General features: G+C 41.9%; 1 protein-coding gene across 3 annotated transcripts in view; it reads left to right on the plus strand.

Moving 5' to 3' along the window:
- Nucleotides 1–22,278, plus strand: part of CDKAL1 (CDK5 regulatory subunit associated protein 1 like 1) — a 963,682-nt gene that overhangs the window by 879,207 nt on the left and 62,197 nt on the right. For all 3 annotated transcript variants that reach the window (XM_040432802.1, XM_040432800.1, XM_040432801.1), the window contains 2 exons: nucleotides 7,716–7,799; nucleotides 15,100–15,264. In XM_040432802.1, coding sequence (XP_040288736.1) covers nucleotides 7,716–7,799; nucleotides 15,100–15,264 — 249 coding nt within the window. The remainder of the gene's footprint in view (nucleotides 1–7,715; nucleotides 7,800–15,099; nucleotides 15,265–22,278) is intronic.

Below are 22,278 nucleotides of genomic sequence, written 5' to 3' on the forward strand. Positions count from 1 at the left end.
TGCACACGATTGCGTGCTGCATGGGCACTGACCGTGGGGCAGCCGAATGCGGATCGCAGACCCATTCACTTAAAAGATCTGCATCCGGCGGTCCGCACCTCAAAAAAGTAGTGCATGCACTACTTTTTTGCAGTGCGGCGGCACGAACAGAAAACCCACGGAAGCACTCCGTAGTGCTTCCGATTTGTTCCTCCCTTCCACATCTCCGCAATCCGGGGTGCACACTGCCCATGCCCATGTATTGCAGTCCCCCTGTATGCGGCCTGCAATACGGCCAGGCAACAGCAGTGAGCATGAGCCCTAATACTGATATGTCATCTGATTAGGTCCCTGGTTAATTTGCCCATGAGGCTAATTTATCTTAATGAGCAATTGTAAATCCAGGAGTCGGCTTTGCCGTCTCGTTAACAGCAAGCATATAGTTTCAGAAACACTTGTCATTTTTAGGTCACAACTGACATCCTTGAATATAATTTACTTATGAACTGCATGGAGAGGCTCGTGGACGCTTGAGGAAGCGACATTTTCACAGCAGGAGACCAAATCCAAATGAAGCAGTCAGTTGCAGGTGCACAGCCATAGAAGGGAGCTATTTACCCCGGAGCTGGAAAGCCTGCGCCAAGAAAGCGAGCGCGCACACACACACACACACACACTCTTGTATTTCTGCCAGAAGTATTCAGAGGGGGACCAAATAATGGTTATTCAGTTCACTTTAATGAGATGCATTGCCCACTGCTGAAAGACTGAGGCGCTCTCTTTTCTTATGCTAATCTGGCACCATTAGAGCCTGCCCGTCTGTAACTTTTCTAGCCCTGTACTTAATCCATCCTGCTCACTCAACCCAAAAACCAGAGCAGCAAATGGCAAAAGGGCGACTGCCTGCATGGGATCCATCTGTTGCGTAGCGCTACCATTAATTCCTGCATCATGCATGTGTACTGGGGTTTGGGGAGAATGAAGATTTAATTTCAATGGCTTTGGAAAGACCATCTTGCCGCAGAGATATGAGGCTGTTGCTTCGTGTCTTTCTTCATTTCCCCTAAACAGCCTGCCGATGTCTTATTTATGTGTAAGGTGAATCGGGGAAAGCAATTCATTCTCAACTATTCCGCTGATGGAGGCAAAACTTGTCTTAAGTGGGTTATTTATTAAGCTCTGAAATAGAATTTATTTCACCCAAACTGAATCCGTTATTTACAGTCAGCGCCCGGCCTGTGCTGCCAGAGGAGTTCTGTGCTTGTGTGTGTGTATGCAGATTATATGGGCATATGTTTGCAGAGAATATCTATCTATCTCATATCTATTTATCTCCTATCTATCTCATATCTGTCTAATCTAGCTATCTATCTCATATCTAGATAGATAAATAGGAGATAGCTAGAAAGACAAGAAATGATATGAGATATAGATATTTCTCGTATCGGTCCATTAACGTCATCTATCTAATATCTATCATCTATCCATCATCTAGCTATCTACCTATCTATCTCATATCTATTATCTATCTATCTATCTATCTATTATCTATCTATCTATCTATCTATCTCATATCTATTATATATCTATCTATCTGTATATCTCACATCTATCTATTTATCTCATATCTCTCTCTGTCGATCTATCTATATCCTATCTGTCTAATCTAGCTATAATTCCTCTATCTAGCTATATACCTCATATCTAGGTAGATATGAGATAGCTAGAAAGGCAAGATGATAGATATGAGATATAGATATTTCTCATATCAGTCCATCTATATCGATCTCATATCTATCTATCCATCATATATCTATTTATCTCATCTCTATCTATCTAATGTTTATATCATTATTATTTTGTCTGTCTGCAGCGAGCCCCAGAAGGGCCCCGGTGCAGAGGATGGGAGTGGTAGTGGTTGTGTCACAGTGTCCTCCCTCAGACCGTTTCTCCCTGCGGATCTGTACAGTGGAAATTAAGTTTTGAAGAATGAGGCCAGAAGTAAACGTATAACAGTCTTTTTTTTAAGTGCAACATACAACAGAACTTCAGATACATCCAATATCAGCAGACTTGAAGTGCAGTCTTCTGGCACCAGTAAGGATGATGGAGGCAGGTTGTTTGACGGAGTTTAGCACTAGTTCTTTACTGGCCTTGTAGTAGTCTGGGTGATGGGTGTCTTAGTCGCAGTCCCTCACCTTCCAGCAATGTCTTAGATGATTGTCTTCTCAAGGATTAACTTGAGTCTCCATTTTGTTGATCTCTGTGGAGAATCTGTAACAGGAGCAGGAGCCCAGACGTGTGCTTTCTCTCTGCTCTGTAGCTCAACAGGAGTTCCCCCTCCTGGCAGGAAGCAAGACAAGCCCACTCCTACCAAGAGGGGAGGAACAGGGTTGTTAGCCTCAACCTTTGCCAATCATTCCTTACTGGTAGTTATGGCCAGTTACACGAAAAATACATAATATAATATTTGTCTGTCTATCTATCTCTATCTAAAGTATATAATTATCTATCTCTATCTAATCACTCCTTCTGTCTAGCAGTTACAGGAATATACTAGTTTTGGCTAATAAATGTTATTCTATGTACAATGTTATATAAACGGTATACCATTCTCCAATATCTTATAAATTGCACATGCATGTGTAGCACTGTAACAAGTGTCATTCAGTGACGTGATAAAGGAGGACCATTCATGTCATCTGACTTTATGGATAATATTTTTCATTCCTCTATTATTCCTTCTGAGAGTTATGATTGAATTGCCAGCAGTCTGCAGTTAAGGTCCATCTGACTGTTACCAGTTGGGGGTGTCTGGAACTGGCAGCACTGATTGGATAATGTCAGACTGTTCAGGGAAGCTCCCTCCCCCAGCAGGTAACACCCAGATGGACCTTTATTGCAGACTTGTAATTAATTCCTAAACTTCTATCAGGAATAATAGTGGAACAATACAACATAGCCATAGGAATAGATGCTCCAGAATTATTACATTGGGAATACATGTAGATAATAAAACAGACATGTCAGAAGAGGTGACGGGTCCCTGCCTCTAGTGATATCGCCTTACATCTTTACCGGTCAGTATCATTGGATTGTATGATGTACATTTTTAACATATGATAAAATTCCTTATCGCAATGATTTCTGTATCTCCTCAACACTGGCACATCTGGGATTGTGCGCTGATGTATAGTAGGTGTCTGTATTCTGGGAACATAGCCAGGCAGAAAGTGCTGAATGAACCCTGGATGGAGATTACCGTCCTGTATAACATACAACTGAAAGATGTCATATTATATTAGGCTGTCAGCTGGCTCGAGAGATCATAATGTGCACATAGTCTCAGGCTCTTCCTTCTACATGTGAAGGAAGTCACGTCTTAACGCTGGCACAGCTCATCTAAAGCATCTGCCAAGGTGACTTTTAGATTGCGTCTTTGTCTGTGCCGTTGGAGCCTTGAACAAATCCTGGACACTAAGGGGGACATTTACTAACAGAAATTCACCTATTTTTTAATGTATTTCTGGCGCAGATTGCGGTGCAAAGGTAATTCGTGCTGCAATTTTTTTCCGCTCATGCTAGGTCTAAAAATGGGGGCGTGAAAGGGGGCGGGCCAGCAGAAAATGGCCTGAATTTAAGCCAGCAAGGGATGTGGATTTAGACCAGCCGTAGACGCGCCGAAGTTATGTATAGGCCTACACGTCTTCATACCTTCGCCAGAACCGCTGCCAGCGCACAGGGTTATTAAGACTGACATCTAAAATGCCGGTATTTATATCTGACCCCTTAAATCTTGTAAGGTTCATGTACAGATGGGTTTTATACCAATGAAAGACTATCATAGTGACCTAACCTAGTATTCTGAATTAGGGAGACCTACCACCAGATGAGGCCGTTCTCCAAACTGGATAGTGCTATCAGGCTATGTTCACATGTGACAGATACATGCCTCCCTACTTTTGAAATGACAAGGAGGGACAATTGCAGCATATTTTATAATATTAAGCCACACCTCTAACTCCGCCCAATGCATATCTATACTCGCCCAGTCCCCTTAGTGCCCCCACACCGAAGTTATATCTACACTATGCCCGCTTACTGTAGTAATGCCCACTTTTTAGGGTTCAGTTACTACATATATTGCACATGCATGTGTAGCACTGTAATAAGTGTCATTCAGTGACACAGTGGTTATGCTCATATTGTGGCCCCCTTTCAGTAGTAATGCCAACATTGTGCCCCCTTTCAGTAGTTATGCTCACATTGTGCCCTCCTTTCACTAGTAATGCCTACATTGTGTCCCCTTTCAGTAATTATGCCCACATGATGTCCTCCTTTCAGTAGTTATGCCCTCATTGTACCCCGCCTTTCAGTAGATATGCCATAATTGTACCCCACCATTCAGTAGATATGCCCTAATTGTGCCCCCTTTTATTAGTTCTATTTCTACAACTAAAAGGACATACTGACCTAGGCGTTCCTCCAATGGTTGGAATACATCCTGCGCTCCCGAGCAGGCACAGTGAGGTCATACATTGCATTGCTGAGCTGTGTAGGAGGGTAGGCTGATTCCCCGGCCTGCACATACCTTCCACACAGCCCAGCGGTACTATGTATGACCGCAGCATGCCCGCTGTGGAGCATGGGGAGACCGCTCCTAAGGAAACAGAAATCCGGGACTGTCCGTGAGGGTTGGGAAGTATGCAGGTATGCTGCTTGTTTTGTGCAAGCAGTAGCGGCAAAAGTCTCATCATGGTGGAGATAGTGTAGTCCTGCAGTGCAGATTTTAAATCATTGGTAGATTTCAACCCTTTGAAATGCATGTGGTGAGTGTGTGTCAAATCCACAGATTTTGCTGCAGATTTGTTGCCGGTGTTTTTTCACTATGTGGACCTCTGTGGTGGGACAATTAATGAGGACGATGTTGCACCTATAAATGTCATGACCGCTGTGACATGGGTCATTAATGTCTCTCTATCCAGTGTGTAACATGGCTATTGCACTCTATTAGTCCTCTGTCCTAATGCCACGTCTGTGTTATATTTGGTTTAGTGCTGCTGTGTTAATGCTTAATACTATAACATTGCTGGTCTGCTAGCTATTACATTTAATACACATCAGCTTTGGGAAACGAATATGATCTAAAGTCACGTTCCTACCAAGCACAGTCATCTTATGAAGCATTTGCTTGTTTTTATTTGGATGGATCCAATTTGCCAGCCCTAGAAAAGCCATAGAGGGCAGCAATGTATAGAGGCTCGGCAGTATAGAAAAATATTTCCTTGTCTATGAATTGTGAGGTCAAGGCCTGTGCTCGGTGTGATAATCCTGCATATGAAACTTTATAGCCTCCAACCATTGTAAAAGGTATTGCATGCTTTAATTGAATACATTTGTACTTGCTCAGATAATATATGCAATTTGTAATGCTTTTGATCTCGGGCAGAGGGCTGAACTAGACAGCTAATCTTGAATGGTATGATCCAGGCTATGTAATCCCGTACTGCCTGAGCTGCAGTAGTGGGTATACATTTCACAAGAGTAGATACATTTTCTAATATTGATGTTATTTCTGGCAGTGGAGAGTGCTCTTAGGCCCTTCATCTACTGCATGTGCTGCTCGCTGTAAAATATATTTTGGTTCTGAATGACACTTTATAGGGACTTAACATAAATACTGTATATACACACACCGGTCAGCCAGAACATTAAAATCACCTACCTGGTATTGTATGGGCCTCCTTTGTGCCATCAGAACATCTTTGACCTGCTGATGCATGGTGCCCTGTGGGATTGGGCACCCAGATGTTAGTAGCATCTCTTTTAAGTCCTGTAAGTTTTGAGTCAGAACCTCTGTGTATCTATGCTTATTATGCTTGATTTCTAGCATATCGAGATCTGGAGAACTTGAAGGCAAAGTCAGGACTTTGATCTCTTTGTCATGTTCCTCTAATCATTCCTGAACAATTTTTACAGGGTGTCAGGGTGTATCTTTCCTACTGAAAGAAGCAAATGCTATTAGGGAATACCACTGTCAAAATGTTTAGGTAGGTGGTATATATATATATATGTGATTATCAGGAACCAAGGTTCATAACAGAACATTGCCCAAAATGATCACTACTTTCACTGGCTTGCCTTTTTCCCATATTACATCTTCTGTTCCTCAGGTAAATGACATACGCACATCACCAGCTTTTCACATGATATAAACAAAAAGAAAAGAGGCCACCTACCTCCATTACTCCATGGTCCAGTTCTGATCCTCATGTTTCTATTGCAGGCCAGCGATCAACATAGGCACTGCGATGCACTGTGTTCTAACATCTTTCTATTATAGCCAGTCTTTATTTTTTCTGCAGTTTGTGCAACAGGCTAGCCTCCCTTCCCCCCCCCCCCCCCCCCCCCCCCATGCGCACTATTGAGCCTTGGGCACTGATGACCCATTGTGCCAATTTCACTGGTTGTCCTTCCTTGGACCACTTTTGGTAGGTACTGACCACTTCTCTGACCCAGTCTAGCTTGCACATTTAATCCTTGACAAAGTCACTCAGATCCTTAAACTTGTTTTCTCGCTTCCAGAATATTAACTTCGACAACTGACTGTTCTTTACTTGCTGCTTATGGCTAATGAGTGTGTATGTGCATGTATATATTCTGTCTCTAAGACATTAAAAGAGGGGGAAAAATGTCAGTGCGTCTTATGGGGCAAATACTAATGAGTGTTTCCATTATGGAAATGCTCATTGGTACAGAAGGATGATGGGGAGCGTTGAATGCAGCGCTCCCTGTGCGGCCTCTGTACTCACTGCTTCCTGGTCTTCATCGGCCGCACACTGTGACATGAGGACGTTGGCACACTCTTTGACCTTGCGCTAGGTGAGGTTGGTCACAGTGCGGCAGGAAGAGCGTTGAATGTCTGATTGTGGATCTTATTAACATTGGTGGTCTGATCAGGGCTCTGAGCCGATTTTCCTCCTCTAAAATCTAGGTGAGTCTTATGGACAGTTGCGTCTTAGAAGATAAAAAATACAATACCTGTGTGTGTGTGTATATATATATATATATATATATATATATTCATTTATATTCACGAGTATATATGAATATTTATTTTCTGTCCACTGACCTTCCCTTTGTCCCTTGGGCTTCATAAGAGATCTTTCTAACCCATTTTACAACCTTATTTTAAGAAAAATGAAAACAATGCCCCTAACATCTGAGTGGGTTAATCCCAACACCGTATCCATTTTAGCAGATAAATACTCAGCTGTCAATATACTTGATGGAGTTTCATGCAAAATGCTGAAGAACTGTGCAGCATCTCGTAACTCTACCTTGTTCTTTAGGCATGGCTATAAATCACTGTTTGAGGGATACATTGTGGTGGTTATTGCTGGAACACCATCATGAAATAAATATGTCCATCAGGTTACAGAGAAAAATTTAATAGCCAGTAAAACTAGCCACAGAGATGAAAGCACTGGAGCCCTGATACAGTACCTGGTTCAGCCACCTGATACTTTACATTCTGCTGTATGGGTCACATCACGCTGTATCGATAAATATTTGGTTGGTGTAGTAGCTTTTTGCAGCATAATTACACTACTATGCACATTCTGTCACCTTCCTGATGTATGTCTTGTGCTGCCTGTATGGTTACACCTTGATGTCCTACTTGACAATAGTTCTTGTAAACTCTCTTATCATTAACTTAATTTCTTCTCTTACAGATTGGTCAGAGGCAACAAGTTTTAGTAACGGAGGAATCTTTTGACCTTCAATACTATGTGGCCCACAATCGATACTATGAACAGGTAAATGATAAAATGTGTACAACCTTGAAGATCAGATGGATATTTGCTAGCAAATTATGACAGTATACGGTCATCTCAACCTCTAAAACGAATGCATTGATTCCTCTAGCATTTTAGTTTTATCTTATCCCAAACCATAATCATTTCCTTCTGAAAGCTAAATATAAAGGAGAAAGAAAGGAGCTTGGTCCAATGAAATATTCTTTGTGGTTTGTTAGATGTTATTATTTTCACCAGCAAATAAGCTTTATATGTGAATTGTTAAAGTTGTCGTAGTCTTTTTCTTTCCTTCATTACCAATCTTTTTGATTGTCTTAAAGCAGGGATGCTCAACCTGCGGCCCTCCAGCTGTTGTAAAACTACAACTCCCACTATGCCCTTCTGTAGGATGATAGCTGTAGGCTGTCAGGGAATGATGATGAGTTTTGCAACAGCTGGAGGGCCGCAGGTTGAGCATGCCTGTCTTAAAGAAACCCGTTTTTTTGGACTTTGACCCGTAGGGAGCCACTTCCAAAAGATGGTGCTGGATTTCAGGGTGGTCATAACCATGGAAACGAGAACTGTATAATGTGATGGAAAAATGAATCAAGCTAGTCTGCTCACCTGTTTTCCATTGCTTCATTCGAAAAATGGTCACTGAGGGTCCCATCCATCAGTGGCCTCCATTCACTTAAGCCTTATTTATATGTCCTTGACAAAACGGTCAGTGGTTCATCCGTGAAGAATCAGTGTTTGGTCCATGTGTCCATTTTTTGCCCTCCGTGTGTCATCCGTATTCCACGGATACTTCTAGGCTGAAAATTAATTTCTAGAGCATCTCCTGCCAATGGTCAATGAAAATCACTGACAAAACACAGATGCCATCCATGTTGTGTCTGTGGTTTTCCCTGACCCATAGACTACAGTGGGAGTGTTTGGTCCACATCACAGACCAAAATATTGCATGTTTCTTTGGTTTTTTCTCTGATGTGTGAATAAACACATTAATCAGTGGGTATGTTTGCTGTCTGAGGAGTACAAGGATAGCACACGTCTGTGATTGATGGACGTGTGAATAAGCCCTTACAGTGGGACAGACCGCGCTTGCGCTAGTTCCCCTCTCCTCCCCAGTGTAAGTGAATGGAGCCTGATGGGTGGACTCCATCAGGGTTTATTTTCAGAAAACAGCACTAGGAAGCAGGTGAGCAGACCAGCAAATAAACATACGGTAAACCATAGGCATACTAAACCATCGGACAATGGTGCCGATTGTCTAATAATGCCTGTCACTAACTGCATGTATGTGCTGTTCCCAGATGCCAGTAATAAATGGTGGCCAACCCAGGGCTCCAGACTAAAAAAAATATCAAGGAGCCATTGGCTCCTAACCTGAAAAATTTAGGAGCCAAATTAAAATTTTTAGTCGCCAAATTTAAAATACATATAATTACGGTATAATAAAAAAAGAAGAAAAAAAAAACACGTCTTACCTAGGGTTGTCACGATACCAAAATTTTGACTTGATTTCGATAACATAAAAAAGTATTGCGATACTCGATACCACGTGAAAAAAAAACGCCAAAAAAGCCGCATGCATTCCAGATTTTATGAAACATCTGGACCATAATAGAACAGTCCTAACCTAAAAAATGGCAAATTGCATGGTTTTTTTTTGTTTTTTTTTCTGTTTTTTTTTCCTGTTACGGCGTTCACCGCATAGGAGATTTTTTAAAATATTTTAATAGTTTGCACTTTTTTGGGCGTGGCGATATGTAATTTTTTGTTGTTTATAGATTTTATATGTAAAATTGGGCAAGGGGGTGATTTAAACTTAATATTTTGGCTTTTTTTAACCCTTTTTTTTAACTTTTTTATATAATAACTATTTCCCCCCTTAGGGGCTAGCACCTGGGATCTTTCATCCCTTGTCCTATTCACCCTGATGGAGCTCTATCAGGGTGAATAGGACTCTATACTCTCCCTGCTGCTCTGTGCTTTGTGCACACAGCAGCAGGGAGCCGACTATGGCAGCCAGGGCTTCAGTAGCGTCCTGGCTGCCATGGTAACCGATCGGAGCCCCAGGCTTACACTACTGGGGCTCCGATTGGAACTGCCACCAATGATTATAATACTTGGGGTGGGGGCGCACTGCACCACCAATGATTCTACTTTATAATACTGGGGTTGGGAGGGGGGTGTTCGGTGCACTGTGCCACCAATGAATATAGTTTTTGCTTAATACATGGTTAATAGCGGCAGATCGCAGCGCGCAGTCATAGAGGCTGGGTGCCGGGTATGGGATATGGCCGGCACCCGCAGCGCAGCCTGCGTTTGTATTAAGCATAAACTATATTCATTGGTGGTGCAGTGGCCACAGCCCCTCCCCTCCTCGTCCCAGCTATCAGCCCATTGGTGGCAGCGGCACAGAGGGGGAGGTACTGCCTCCTTCTCCCCTGTGCTGTTGAGAAGAACATGGCACGCGCTGACAGCAGCGCGTCCCATGTCAGTTCCTCGTGTGTGGGAGGCAGAGCGGCAGAGGGTCTAGGCGCAAATGGCGTCAAGACTACAAAGTCTTGTCGCCATTTAGCAATTCTAAGTCGCATTGGCGACCATTTTGGTCGCCATCTGGAGCCCTGCAACCCCTGTAACTTTAACAGCAGTTTACGCATATTGCGGGAACAAGCTTATGGTTACAATGTTTCATAGAGGCCACAAACTTGATGGTTACACACAGTATCAAAGCACAGAGCTTGACTGCTACACACACATATGTGAGGCACAGATCCTGGTTATCAGTAGCAATGGAGCAGTCTCTATAGTCAGCTAGCTAAGTAAGTGCTTAGGTAGCTGCCAACAATTAATAGAACAATCTTTATAACTCTATAGGCAGCTGCCAACCATGACAGGACAGTCTCCACCACCCAAAGTGTATTCACAGCAGGTGTAACAGAATTTCCACAGGTGAAAATGCTGCAACTGTTTGCCTGATGAACCTTACACAATCACACTTACATGATACTCTGCGCATCAAAAGGGTTGTGGTTCGAACGATAACAACTTGAATAACGGCTCGTTGTCACTCGATCAAATCAATTATCTACTGGTGTAAATGAGCCTTTAGACCTATCCACATTACTGGGTCTAGGCTAGCAGTGTGTCTGGAACCACTTGTGATATCCACGGCAGTCTACACACAAAGTGAGCGCTTAATCTGCAACAGCAGTACAGAACAGGTCCACGTCATAAACAGTGGTCCATAACTGCCCCATCGGATCTCAGAATCACTAGTCCTCCAACCATGGCTCCTCCTCACTGCTAACTAACTCATGGCTGGTGCACCTTGAGAATCACTCTGCCATACACTCTCTAACTGACCATAAGGCTCTCTGATCTCCTCTTATTTAAAATCAGCCAGCCGTCACTTGTAAAGCAATCTGTGTTTCGGAGTGCTACTTCGTCCTGACATGTGACTCCTGACCTTAGCCAACCTGTGACAATCGCCATATAGGTATATTGCCTTAAAGAACACATTAACTTAACGCCATTCAGGTATAATTACAGTACCTGCAGTAAAATGCATGTTACTCATCACATACATTCCAAGGTTCAGCACAACAAAACATAGCATAGCTTATACATACATACATATTCATAGTATAACATGATAAAACATAACATAATGGTAGTCACCAGTTACCTAATTGGTGGTACACACTTTAATTTGGTTTTCCAGGCTCCTGATATTGATGAATTATCCTCACGATAGGTGAATATCTATCTGATTGGTGAGGGTCCAACACCCTGCACCTCCACTGATCAGCTTTTCCCTGCAGCCTCCGGCACCGAAGCTTTGAATTGAACAGGAATCACAGTTCCGTTCAAAGTGTAGTGTCCATGCTGGGTTACTGCAGCTCAGCTCTTATTAACGTGACAGGACTCCGCTCCAGTTGCGTGTGAAATTCAGTAAACCGTTCATCCAGCACTAAAGGGTTTAAAAAGTATGACCAGCTTTATTAAGGATACATGTTAAAAACCGCTTTGCCATAATCTGTCGACGCGTTTCAACTGTTACACAGTCTTACTCGTGAGATCTGATACAGATGACCTAGCCTTAGGATAAGTCATATAAATATTTTCCTGGTTAACCCCTTTAAGGAAGCAGTCAGTGAGATCTGGCACTGCTGGAGCACCCTGACTGTGGACCATAAGACGCAGACAATTTTAAGCAAGATTTATTCCCACTAAAAAAAAGTGAGTCTTATAGTCCAAAAATACTGTGTATATACAGTTGCAAGAAAAAGTATGTGAACCCTTTGGAATGATATGGATTTCTGCACAAATTGGTCATAAAATGTGATCTGATCTTCATCTAAGTCACAAAAATAGACAGTCACAGTCTGCTTAAACTAATAACACACAAAGAATTAAATGTTAACATGTTTTTATTGAACACACCATGTAAACATTCACAGTGCAGGTGGAAAAAGTATGTGAACCCTTGGATTTAATAACTGGTGAAACCTCCTTGGCAGCAATAACTTCAACCAAACGTTTCCTGTAGTTGCAGATCAGACGTGCACAACTGTCAGGTGTAATTCCTCACCATTCCTCTTTACAGAACTGTTTCAGTTCAGCAATATTCTTGGGATGTCTGGTGTGAATCGCTTTCTTGAGGTCATGCCACAGCATCTCAATTGGGTTGAGGTCAGGACTCTGACTGGGCCACTCCAGAAGGCGTATTTTCTTCTGTTTAAGCCATTCTGTTGATTTACTTCTATGCTTTGGGTCGTTGTCCTGTTGCAACATCCATCTTCTGTTGAGCTTCAGCTGGTGGACAGATGGCCTTAAGTTCTCCTGCAAAATGTCTTGATAAACTTGGGAATTTATTTTTCCTTCGATGATTGCAATCCGTCCAGGCCCTGACGCAGCAAAGCAGCCCCAAACCATGATGCCCCCACCACCATACTTCACATTTGGGATGAGGTTTTGGTGTTGGTGTGCTGTGCCTCTTTTTCTCTAAACATAGTGTTGTGTGTTTCTTCCAAACAACTCAACTTTGGTTTCATCTGTCCACAGAATATTTTGCCAGTACTACTGTGGAACATCCAGGTTGTGCAAACTGTAAATGTGCAGCAATGTTTTTTTTGGACAGCAGTGGCTTCCTCTGTGGTATCCTCCATGAAATCCATTCTTGTTTAGTGTTTTACATATCGTAGATTCGCTAACAGGGCAGTTAGCATATGCCAGAGATCTTTTTAAGTCTTTAGCTGACACTCTAGGATTCTTCTTCACCTCATTGAGCAGTCTGCGCTGTGCTCTTGCAGTCATCTTTACAGGACGGCCACTCCTAGGGAGAATAGCAGCAGTGCTGAACTTTCTCCATTTATAGACAATTTGTCTTACCATGGACTGATGAACAGCAAGGCTTTTGGAGATACTTTTATAACCCTTTCCAGCTTCATGCTAACAATTCTTAATCGTAGGTCTTCTTAGATCTTATTTGTACAAGGCATCATTCACATTAGGCAATGCTTCTTGTGAAAAGCAAACCCAGAACTGGTGTGTGTTTTTTATAGGGCAGGGCAGCTGTAACCAACACCTCCAATCTGATCTTATTGATTGGACTCCAGTTGGCACGACTCCAATTAGCTCTTGGAGATGTCATTAGTCTAGGGGTTCACATATTTTTTCCACCTGCACTGTGAATGTTTACATGGTGTGTTCAATAAAAACATGGTAACATTTAATTCTTTGTGTGTCATTAGTTTAAGCAGACTGTGATTGTCTATTGTTGTGATTAAGATGATCAGATCACATTTCATGACCAATTTGTGCAGAAATCCATATCATTCCAAAGGGTTCACATACTTTTTCTTGCAACTGTATGTGTATATATATATATATATATATATATATATATATTTTAGCTTATGTTATAAGCTATGCTTACTGTATGTGTGTGGTGCATGTACAGTGTATACACTAGGCATATACATTGACACCTATCACCAATTGTATGCGACAGAGAGGTATATAGTGCCTGAAGTACATTTAGAAAAAACACATATTTTGTTATCTTTAACATCACTTTATCTGTCTGCATATTTGGACTGTGTATATGCAGGAGGAGTTTAAAATTAAACCCTAATTACACTAATTTTTACAGTCTGCTTTTCATAAGACAATAGTAATTTGAAGTGCACTTTTAATTACATCTATTAAATGTTATATTACATTACACTCCTGGAAACCTTACCAGCGTTAGCTGATAACACTATGTATTTAAGAAAGGCAATAGAAAGCTGCTGTGTGGATTATTATTTTTTTATCTAAAATTTCAATGCGCTATCCATTGTGCTACAGACCCATGTGGGATAATTCTTAAAGCCACATTGTTTTGGTTGATTGACTATGCATTCACACATGTCTACATTATAAAGTATAGACAAATTGATCTAAGTGGCTAGTTAGAAATCATCGGGGTTGAGGCTTATGTAGCATTACAGATGTAGCAGTCATACCTGGGTTCAGGTGCCTGAGTAGTCCCTCTGCCATGTAAGTAGTATTATAAATTACACGTTAGGTGGGGGTTCTCTTACAGCTATTACATAGGGGCCCAGGAGCCTTAAGGTAAGAGCCCCCTTTATTCTCGATTTTTGTTATTATTATAGGAAGTCTGTCAGCAAGAAATTCTCTGTTAAACCAGGCACGATGCCTTGTACATTTAGTTCAGCTGAATGAAATGATACCTTTCTGGACAAAATTTACATTTCATAATTATGCAAATGCGCGGTTACATGCACTGAGGATGGACCCAAGCCACTCTGTGCACCCTTGCTCCTCCTGTTCCTCTAAAGCCCTCTCTCTCCTACATTCATAGGGCCAAATTTCTGCAGTGTCATCTCACCTGGCCCCGTCAATCAAAAAGGTGTAGGAGAGTCTGGCAGAAGAAGCGAATGTGCACTGAATAGCTTGGGCCGGCCGGCAGTGCATTAAGCCACTCATTTGCATATGGAGAAAAAGTTAAGAAAAATAAGCAGATAACTAAGACAGATAATACAAGTTCTTACATTTAACAGTCAGGATTAGCTGCTAAATACAGCTATTTTACCAGAGAAGTGTCATTGATTGGTTGGATCTCAGTCTGAGGCATTGTATGTTGAGTCTAGTTTCAATGACGATGGGTCAGAAAAGAGCATTCTATGTTGAAAATATTGTATCCTGAGGGATCACTGTAATTATTATCACTGTAGTATTGACTAACATATATAGTGATTTGTTTTTCTTCTTTTCTCGTATGTAATATTTGTTTTTTTCCAAGGTCCTTGTCCCGAAGGAACAAACATTCATGGGGAAAATGGTTGAAGTAGAAATTTTTGAAGCAGGAAAACATTATATGAAAGGACATCCATTGTCAGATTCCAAGGTGTATACTCCATCCATCGCACAACCATTAGAAAAAGGAAAAGTTTCTGGCCTGTCTGAGGTTAGTTTCTGTTCTCCATACTGTCTATATTTACTGGCGTTAAATATGTGTTTTTATTAGGATTGTTATGTATATAAAATTTCACAATTAATATATACAGTAAGTCATAAAGAGTAACTTATGTTTCACTTTTTCCATAAATCACAAGTACAAGAGCTGATAAGAAGCTTTGTAATATATCATATTAAGGAAATTGCCCCTTTCTCCACTTATCAGACTCCTTTCTTCTCCCTGCCTCTTATCACGTATCTGTCAATTCTCTGGTAAAATCCCTTGTCAGGGATAAAGGTGGATTATCAGCTCACTTGAGACATCGGGTACAATTCTTGCCCATAGAAGTCTAGGGAGAAGAGGAGAGAGCAGCTGCAGAGAGATACAGATAGACAGAAATCTTGCTGATGCTAGTAAGTGTTTTACTGGCTCACCGTAGTTCTGAATTCAAAGCTACACTGCTCATTACTGCTTAATAGAGTCCTCCATACTTGTGCTGCTTCTGAGCATATATGATAAATACAGGATGTAAGATATAGTCTTAAGTAGAGCCACATAGCATTATAAACCATGATAATGTCGTACGCTCTTGCAAGTCCACAATGGAGGATCACGGTCACACAGGGAGTGTGATTCCCACGATGGACTCACTGGTGTGAAACAGCCCTTACACAAAGTCCCATCATGTTGCTGTTCTGAAGCCCTCATCTCTGAACTCCAGACAGCTCTCAAACACGCTTTCAAGCCGTATTCTTATCAGTTTGATTAGAATTTAGCTATAATGAGTGTTAATGAACTGTTAGGAGTTCAGAGATGAGGGCTATACATCCAGCTATCAGAACAGCAACATGATGAGACTTGGTGTGAAACAGAAAATAATAGTCTGCAGATAGATTGAAACTTAACCCTGGAAGGGTTGGCCAATTGCAATAAATTATTTTTAGCCCAAAATGAGAAAATCCTAAAAAACATTGCCCCTGAAGATGTTCATAGTCTTTAAAGGAGATTTCTAAGACTTTAATACTAATGACCTATTCTCAGGATAGATCATCAATTTCTGATCGGTTGCGGTCCAACACCCTGGACCTGCGCCGATTCAGCTTTTCCTACGCCAGTGAGGACACGTTTATTGGTCATGTGGCCTAGGCGCAGCTCAGCCCTATAAAAGTGAATGGGGCTGAGCATGATACTCCTGAGGATGGGTCTTGGAAAACCTTTTTAAGCCCCAGCAAAAGTGAATCTACACTGAAAGAAGTAGTAATGCCTTTTATTACTTGCAGAATGTGCTGTAATGTATTTCTTTGTACCTAGCAGATATAACTGTTTTGACACCAAGACTTTATGAAAACTTTCTATCCAATCACTTAAATATGAACACCTTCAGGTTTTTTTTTTTTATTGTATTTTACTCATTTTGGGCTAAACATCATTTTTTCAATTGGTCTTTATTAAAAATAATGAGCCATTCTATCACAAAGGGTTAATTGTTTTTCTGGCTGTGTCAATTACTTTCACTTTGTGTCGTCATCTTATCTCTAAATTACTAAAATGTCATAAACACTTATTTAAGCCACATTGTTATCAGCAAGGCAAGATCAGAACTGAGCTATAATGAGTGTTTAGGGAGGTCAGAGATCCATCTGAGCTGCCTGATGGAACAGGGTGAAAATTCAGAACCTGCTACTAGAGAAGAAACTCAGACAGTGGTTCAAAATTCTTAATAAAGATCAATTGAAAAAATTATTTTTAGCTCAAAATGAGTACAATAATAAAAAACTATTGCCCCAAAGGTATACATAGCTTTTAAAGGGGGTTGTCTCACTTCAGCAAATTACATTTATTATGTAGAAGAAGTTAATGCAAGGCACTTACTAGTGTATTGTGATTGTCCATATTGCTTCCTTTGCTGGCAGGAATAATTTTTCCATCACATTATTCACCACTCGTTTCCATGGTGAGGACCACCCTGCAGTTTATCAGTGGTGGTCGTGCTTTCTCACTATAGGAAAAAGCACTAACAGTCCTGATGGAAGAATGAATCCAACCAGCAAAGGAAGCCATGTGGACAATCACAATACACTAGTGAGTGCCTTGTATTAACTTCCTCTACATAATAAATGTGATTTGCTGAAGTGATACAACCCCTTTAAAGTGTACCTTTCATGGTTTTGTATTAATTGCAATAAATACCTTTACTTGGGGGAGGGGGTACCCCCCGCTGATGCTGCCACCCTGCCTGATTATTTTTTTAAATATCGCTCCAGCACCCCGCTGTGCCCCCCACCCCCCGCAGTTTTAGCGCTCAGTATGCTATAACTGAGCATCGGTACAGGGAGGAGGAGACGCCAGGTTTCTCAATGGGTGTATCCTTCTCCCTGGCTGTGCCGCAATCCAATCACAGCGGAGAGAGTGTCATAGCCAGGGAGAAGGTGAGTTAGTTTTTTTGTTTTTTTCCTCCCTGGCTGTGGCGCTCTCCGCTGTGATTGGATCGTGGCACAGCCAGGGAGAAGGAGACGCCCATTGAGAAACCTGGCGTCTCCTCCTCCCTGTACCGATGCTCAGTATTAGCATACTGAGCGCGAAAACTACAGGGGGGCGCCGGAGCGTTATTTAAAAAAGTTAGGCAGGGTGGCAGCAACAAGTAAAGGTATTTATCGCAATTAATACTAAACCATGAAAGGTCCTCTTTAAGTGACTGGTCCTGTATCTAGATTATGTATGGATATAATCTGTAGCTTCAGTTACTCCTGGAAAGCACTTGAGCAGGTTAAATGTCTGGCTGTGTCCCAGTAAAGATGGTGATATTGAGCGTCCTCCTTAAATATGCATCACCTGACGGGTGCTTAGAAAACTCTTGGCAATATACAGTCTAGTCAACAGCTCCTTTCTGTATATGTATATTGTATGCGCTTTCTTCTTTTAACAATGCTGATGTTTTCCCCAGAGGAGATGCCAGGAATACTGGTTTTCTTTTCATACCGAGGGTGTGAATAGCATTGAGATTTTCTTTTTATTTAACATTTCTGAAGGTGAGCAGACAGGGTTATGCTTCAGATGTTCCCCGCCACGTCTGTAAATGTGTAAATGAGCTTGTGCCCATCCTGAAGCTGCTCTACTCAGTGCTGGTGTCTCCTGGAAGATTTACCTTCTGGTATCTTCTGGATGGCTGTACGATAGATTCAGCCAGAATGCACTGAAAAAAATAATAGCAATTTATAATTTATAGGGCTCCATGTAATAGGAAAACGTTTCCCTTGACGGCCAATTAAACCATTCAGAATGGCTAAACGTAGAGGCGGAAAAAAATGTCTACGTTCTAAAAATTAAAAAATTACAGATGTAAAAAAAAAATCTGTGTACGGAAATGTTTATATAGTAGTGGGCAGATGACTTCATGATCAGGGTATACAGGATGTGTTTAACCTGTGTTACCATGGAGACGCAAAGCCCTGTATTGGTGCTGTAGGCACAGAACAGTAGGATATATTTAATCGAGAGCTATTGGAAAGTCGCTTTGGTTTTCATTGTGAACGCACTGGAGCAATAAAGAAAATTGATTGGGAAGGTTTACGCAGCCTCCTACTTATGTAGTTGGTTGTATGACACCGAATAACCAGGTGCGTTACCGTTTGGGAGTCTGAGTGACAGTTCTGATGGGAAGCAGGGAAGGAAATGCTCTCTTCTGCAATCCCCTAGAGGAGGGATCAGCAACCTTCGACACTCCAGCTGTGGTGAAACTACCACTCCCAGCATGCACACTTGCTTGACTGTTGTCAGAACTTGCTGGGAGTTGAAGTTTTACCACAGCTTGGAGTGCTGGAGGTTAGCCATCACTGACCTAGAGAAACCAAAGACCGAAACAGAAGACTGTGTGATGTGTTTTCTGCTGGGTGACTTGCTTCTGGATTTTAGTAAGACCAGGTTTCACACCACGGTTTCGTTTTCCGTTCTACTGATCCGTCAGATGAACAGAAAACAAACCAACAAAAAAACGCATCCTTTACTTTGAGCATCCATTATACTCATTTCCATCCATTTTAGCCATCTCCATCTGAGATCCGTTATTTTAGACGGAAGAAAAAGTACTTTGTGGAGAACTTTTTCTCCCGCCTAAAATAACGGATCTCAGACTGAAATGGCTGAAACGGATGCAAAATGAGCATAACGGATGCTCAAAATAAAGGATATATTTTTTTCTGTTCTTCTAATTCATCAAAAGAGCGGAAAACGAAACAGTGATGTGAACCTACCCTAAATCAGTCATTTCATTATTCACAAAAAAGCGTATTTCAGGAAGTATTGCACTGGCAAACAGAGTGTTCGGTGGAGGCATTATCTCATACAAGGCGTTTTTACGAATTGTGCCCTCCACACCCCTTTTACGTGCAGCCAGTAATGTCCTTAGTCCAATAATTAATTAAAATATGTAGGAAAGATGTGATCGTCAGCTTTTACCTTGGTAGATGTGGCGCGCTTCCAGGCCCCGTCTTACATTTCGACGAGGCCCGGCTGTAAAAGCTGATGAAGTGTGAAATGAAAATGTGTATCACATTTCTAAGCATCGTTTTATGATCTTGCTGTACTGATATGTTTGGGGCTACAAAAAAAATAGACCTGGCTTTAACATATGGAAGAAAGACAGTTTGCTCAGCCATGTAATTCCCTGATAGTTTCTCGGAGCATTTTCCCCCTTTTCTTTTACAATACCTGGTAAACAAATGTTAACAATGAGGGGGGAAGCTACAGATAACATTACATTTATTGCTGTAAATGTCACGGCTGCTCTACTTTTATAGGCTTTGGCAGACAGTAAAAGGGAAGACCTTAGATGAAATGAGCAATGTGCCTGCTGCATACATCCGTAGACTGGGCTGTACATTGAGGTCACTCAGGGGACACTGTGTTTCTTACTTTCATACAGCTCCGCATTACTGTACATCTGGTTTTAGACAATGGCTACTTTCACACTCGCGTTTTGTGCGGCTCCGTCATGGACAGATCCGTTCAGATAATACAACCGTCTGCATCCGTTCAGAACGGATCCGTTTGTATTATCTTTAACATAGCCAAGACGGATCCGTCTTGAACACCATTGAAAGTCAATGGAGGACGGATCCGATTTCTATTGTGCCAGATTGTGTCAGTGAAAACTGATCCGTCCCCATTGACTTACATTGTGTACCAGGACGTATCCGTTTGGCTCAGTTTCATCAGACAGACACCAAAACGCTGCAAGCAGCGTTTTGGTGTCCGTCTCCAAAGCGGAGTAGAGACTGAACGGAGGCGAACCGATGCATTCTGAGCGGATCCTTTTCCATTCAGAATGCATTAGGATGCAAACTGATCGTTTTGGACCGCTTGTGAGAGCCCTGAACGGATCTCGCAAACGGAAAGCCAAAACGCAAGTGTGAAAGTAGACTTAGATGTTTTTCGAATGGCGATATTTAGTGTCAATTCATACATTCAGGATTTTAAGCATTTTCTTTAAAATTGTGGATTCAACACCAAAACCTGCTTAAAAATTTAATACATTCTGCATCTATGCATGTGAATGATGTTTCTGCAACCCAGTTCACACCAGGGTCGAACTGGCCCACCAGAGTACCAGACAGTGGCGTAACTAGAAATGACTAGGCCTCACAGCAAATTTATGAATGCCCGCCCCAGAAACTTCTTTGCACCCCCCCTCCTCACATGCAACCCCCATTCCTGTGGCTAGTCAAGATCAATCTCTCAGATTAGGTCCCGCTCCGTCCGTCACGGTATATAATGTCATTCTATAATACTGTTGAGGGGGCCCTGACAATAAGATCTTTTAGTCTCCCTCCTGTGTGGGCCCCTTCTAAGTTCAGACCCCAAAGCAGCCGCTTCCTCTATAGCTACGCTCCTGGCACCTGAGGTTCCTCCGGTAGGCCCAGTCTTTGAAGTCACAGAGGTCCAGGAGAAAAAAACATTTGAATAACTTACCACTTAGGTCTATATCTACTGTATGATTCAAAACTTGTTAGGGTCCATTCACACGGCCGCAATTTCGTTCCGCATTTTGCCATTCATTTCCACCCGCACTTCCGGGTCCGCAATTCCGTTTCCGAAAAAAATAGAACATGTCCTATTCTTCTCTGCAATTGCGGACAAGAATAGGCATTTTCTATTAAGTGCTGGCGATGTGTGTGGATCCGCAAAACACACACGGACGTGTGAATAGACCCTTAGACTGTATTGATGATATAGGGGGTTGGGCCCTGAGAATAAGTCCAACACTGGTTCACATGCTACACTGCAGAAAAAATTCTGACGAATAAATAGCATAGAATGAGGCTGATCCCGCTGCCGCTCTGGAACTTCAGAATGTACGTCCGAAGCAGAAATCTGAGCACTTAGAGTTCCTCTAAGGATCCTCTAGTAATTACATGTCGGATTTGCAAGTCTGCCACATGGACATGCCTTTATTGTGATACTGATACATTTACTTAAAGGGGACCAACATTTTCTACAGCCCTGTATAATAAGCTACAGCGTGCAGTCAGTTACAATGTAAAGCCTCATGCTCACTGCTATATTGTAGCTCCGTTTTGTGAGCAGCTAATCTAGGCCTTCCATGGAGGTGCATACGAAGGATCAGGAATAAAAATGCTCATCATGCTCCATCGGATTCCAGATGTCAAAATATATTCTTTGATATTGCTTCTATGGGAGTCCTAAAGACAATAAATCTGTTCCCCATGCCATGTATGTGACCCCTAAGCTTGTGGGCAGTGCCTTCTCCTCTTATGTATGTGTTACAACAATCAACAAGGAAAAATGCTTAAAGGGGTCTTGGGGGATTTTTTAACTAATGATCGATCCTTTGGATAGGTCATCAGTATCTGATCTGTGGGGTCCGATACACAGAACCCCCGCCGATCAGCTGTTTGAGAAGGCACCATGGCTGCAGCATTCTTTCAGCTCACCAGGCACAGCGCCGTACATTGTATAGCAGCAGCGCTTGGTATCGCAGCTCAGCCCCTTTCACTTCAATAGGGC

Source organism: Bufo bufo, chromosome 5, assembly GCF_905171765.1.
Source record: "Bufo bufo chromosome 5, aBufBuf1.1, whole genome shotgun sequence".
In the NCBI taxonomy this organism is placed as follows: Eukaryota; Metazoa; Chordata; class Amphibia; order Anura; family Bufonidae; genus Bufo; species Bufo bufo.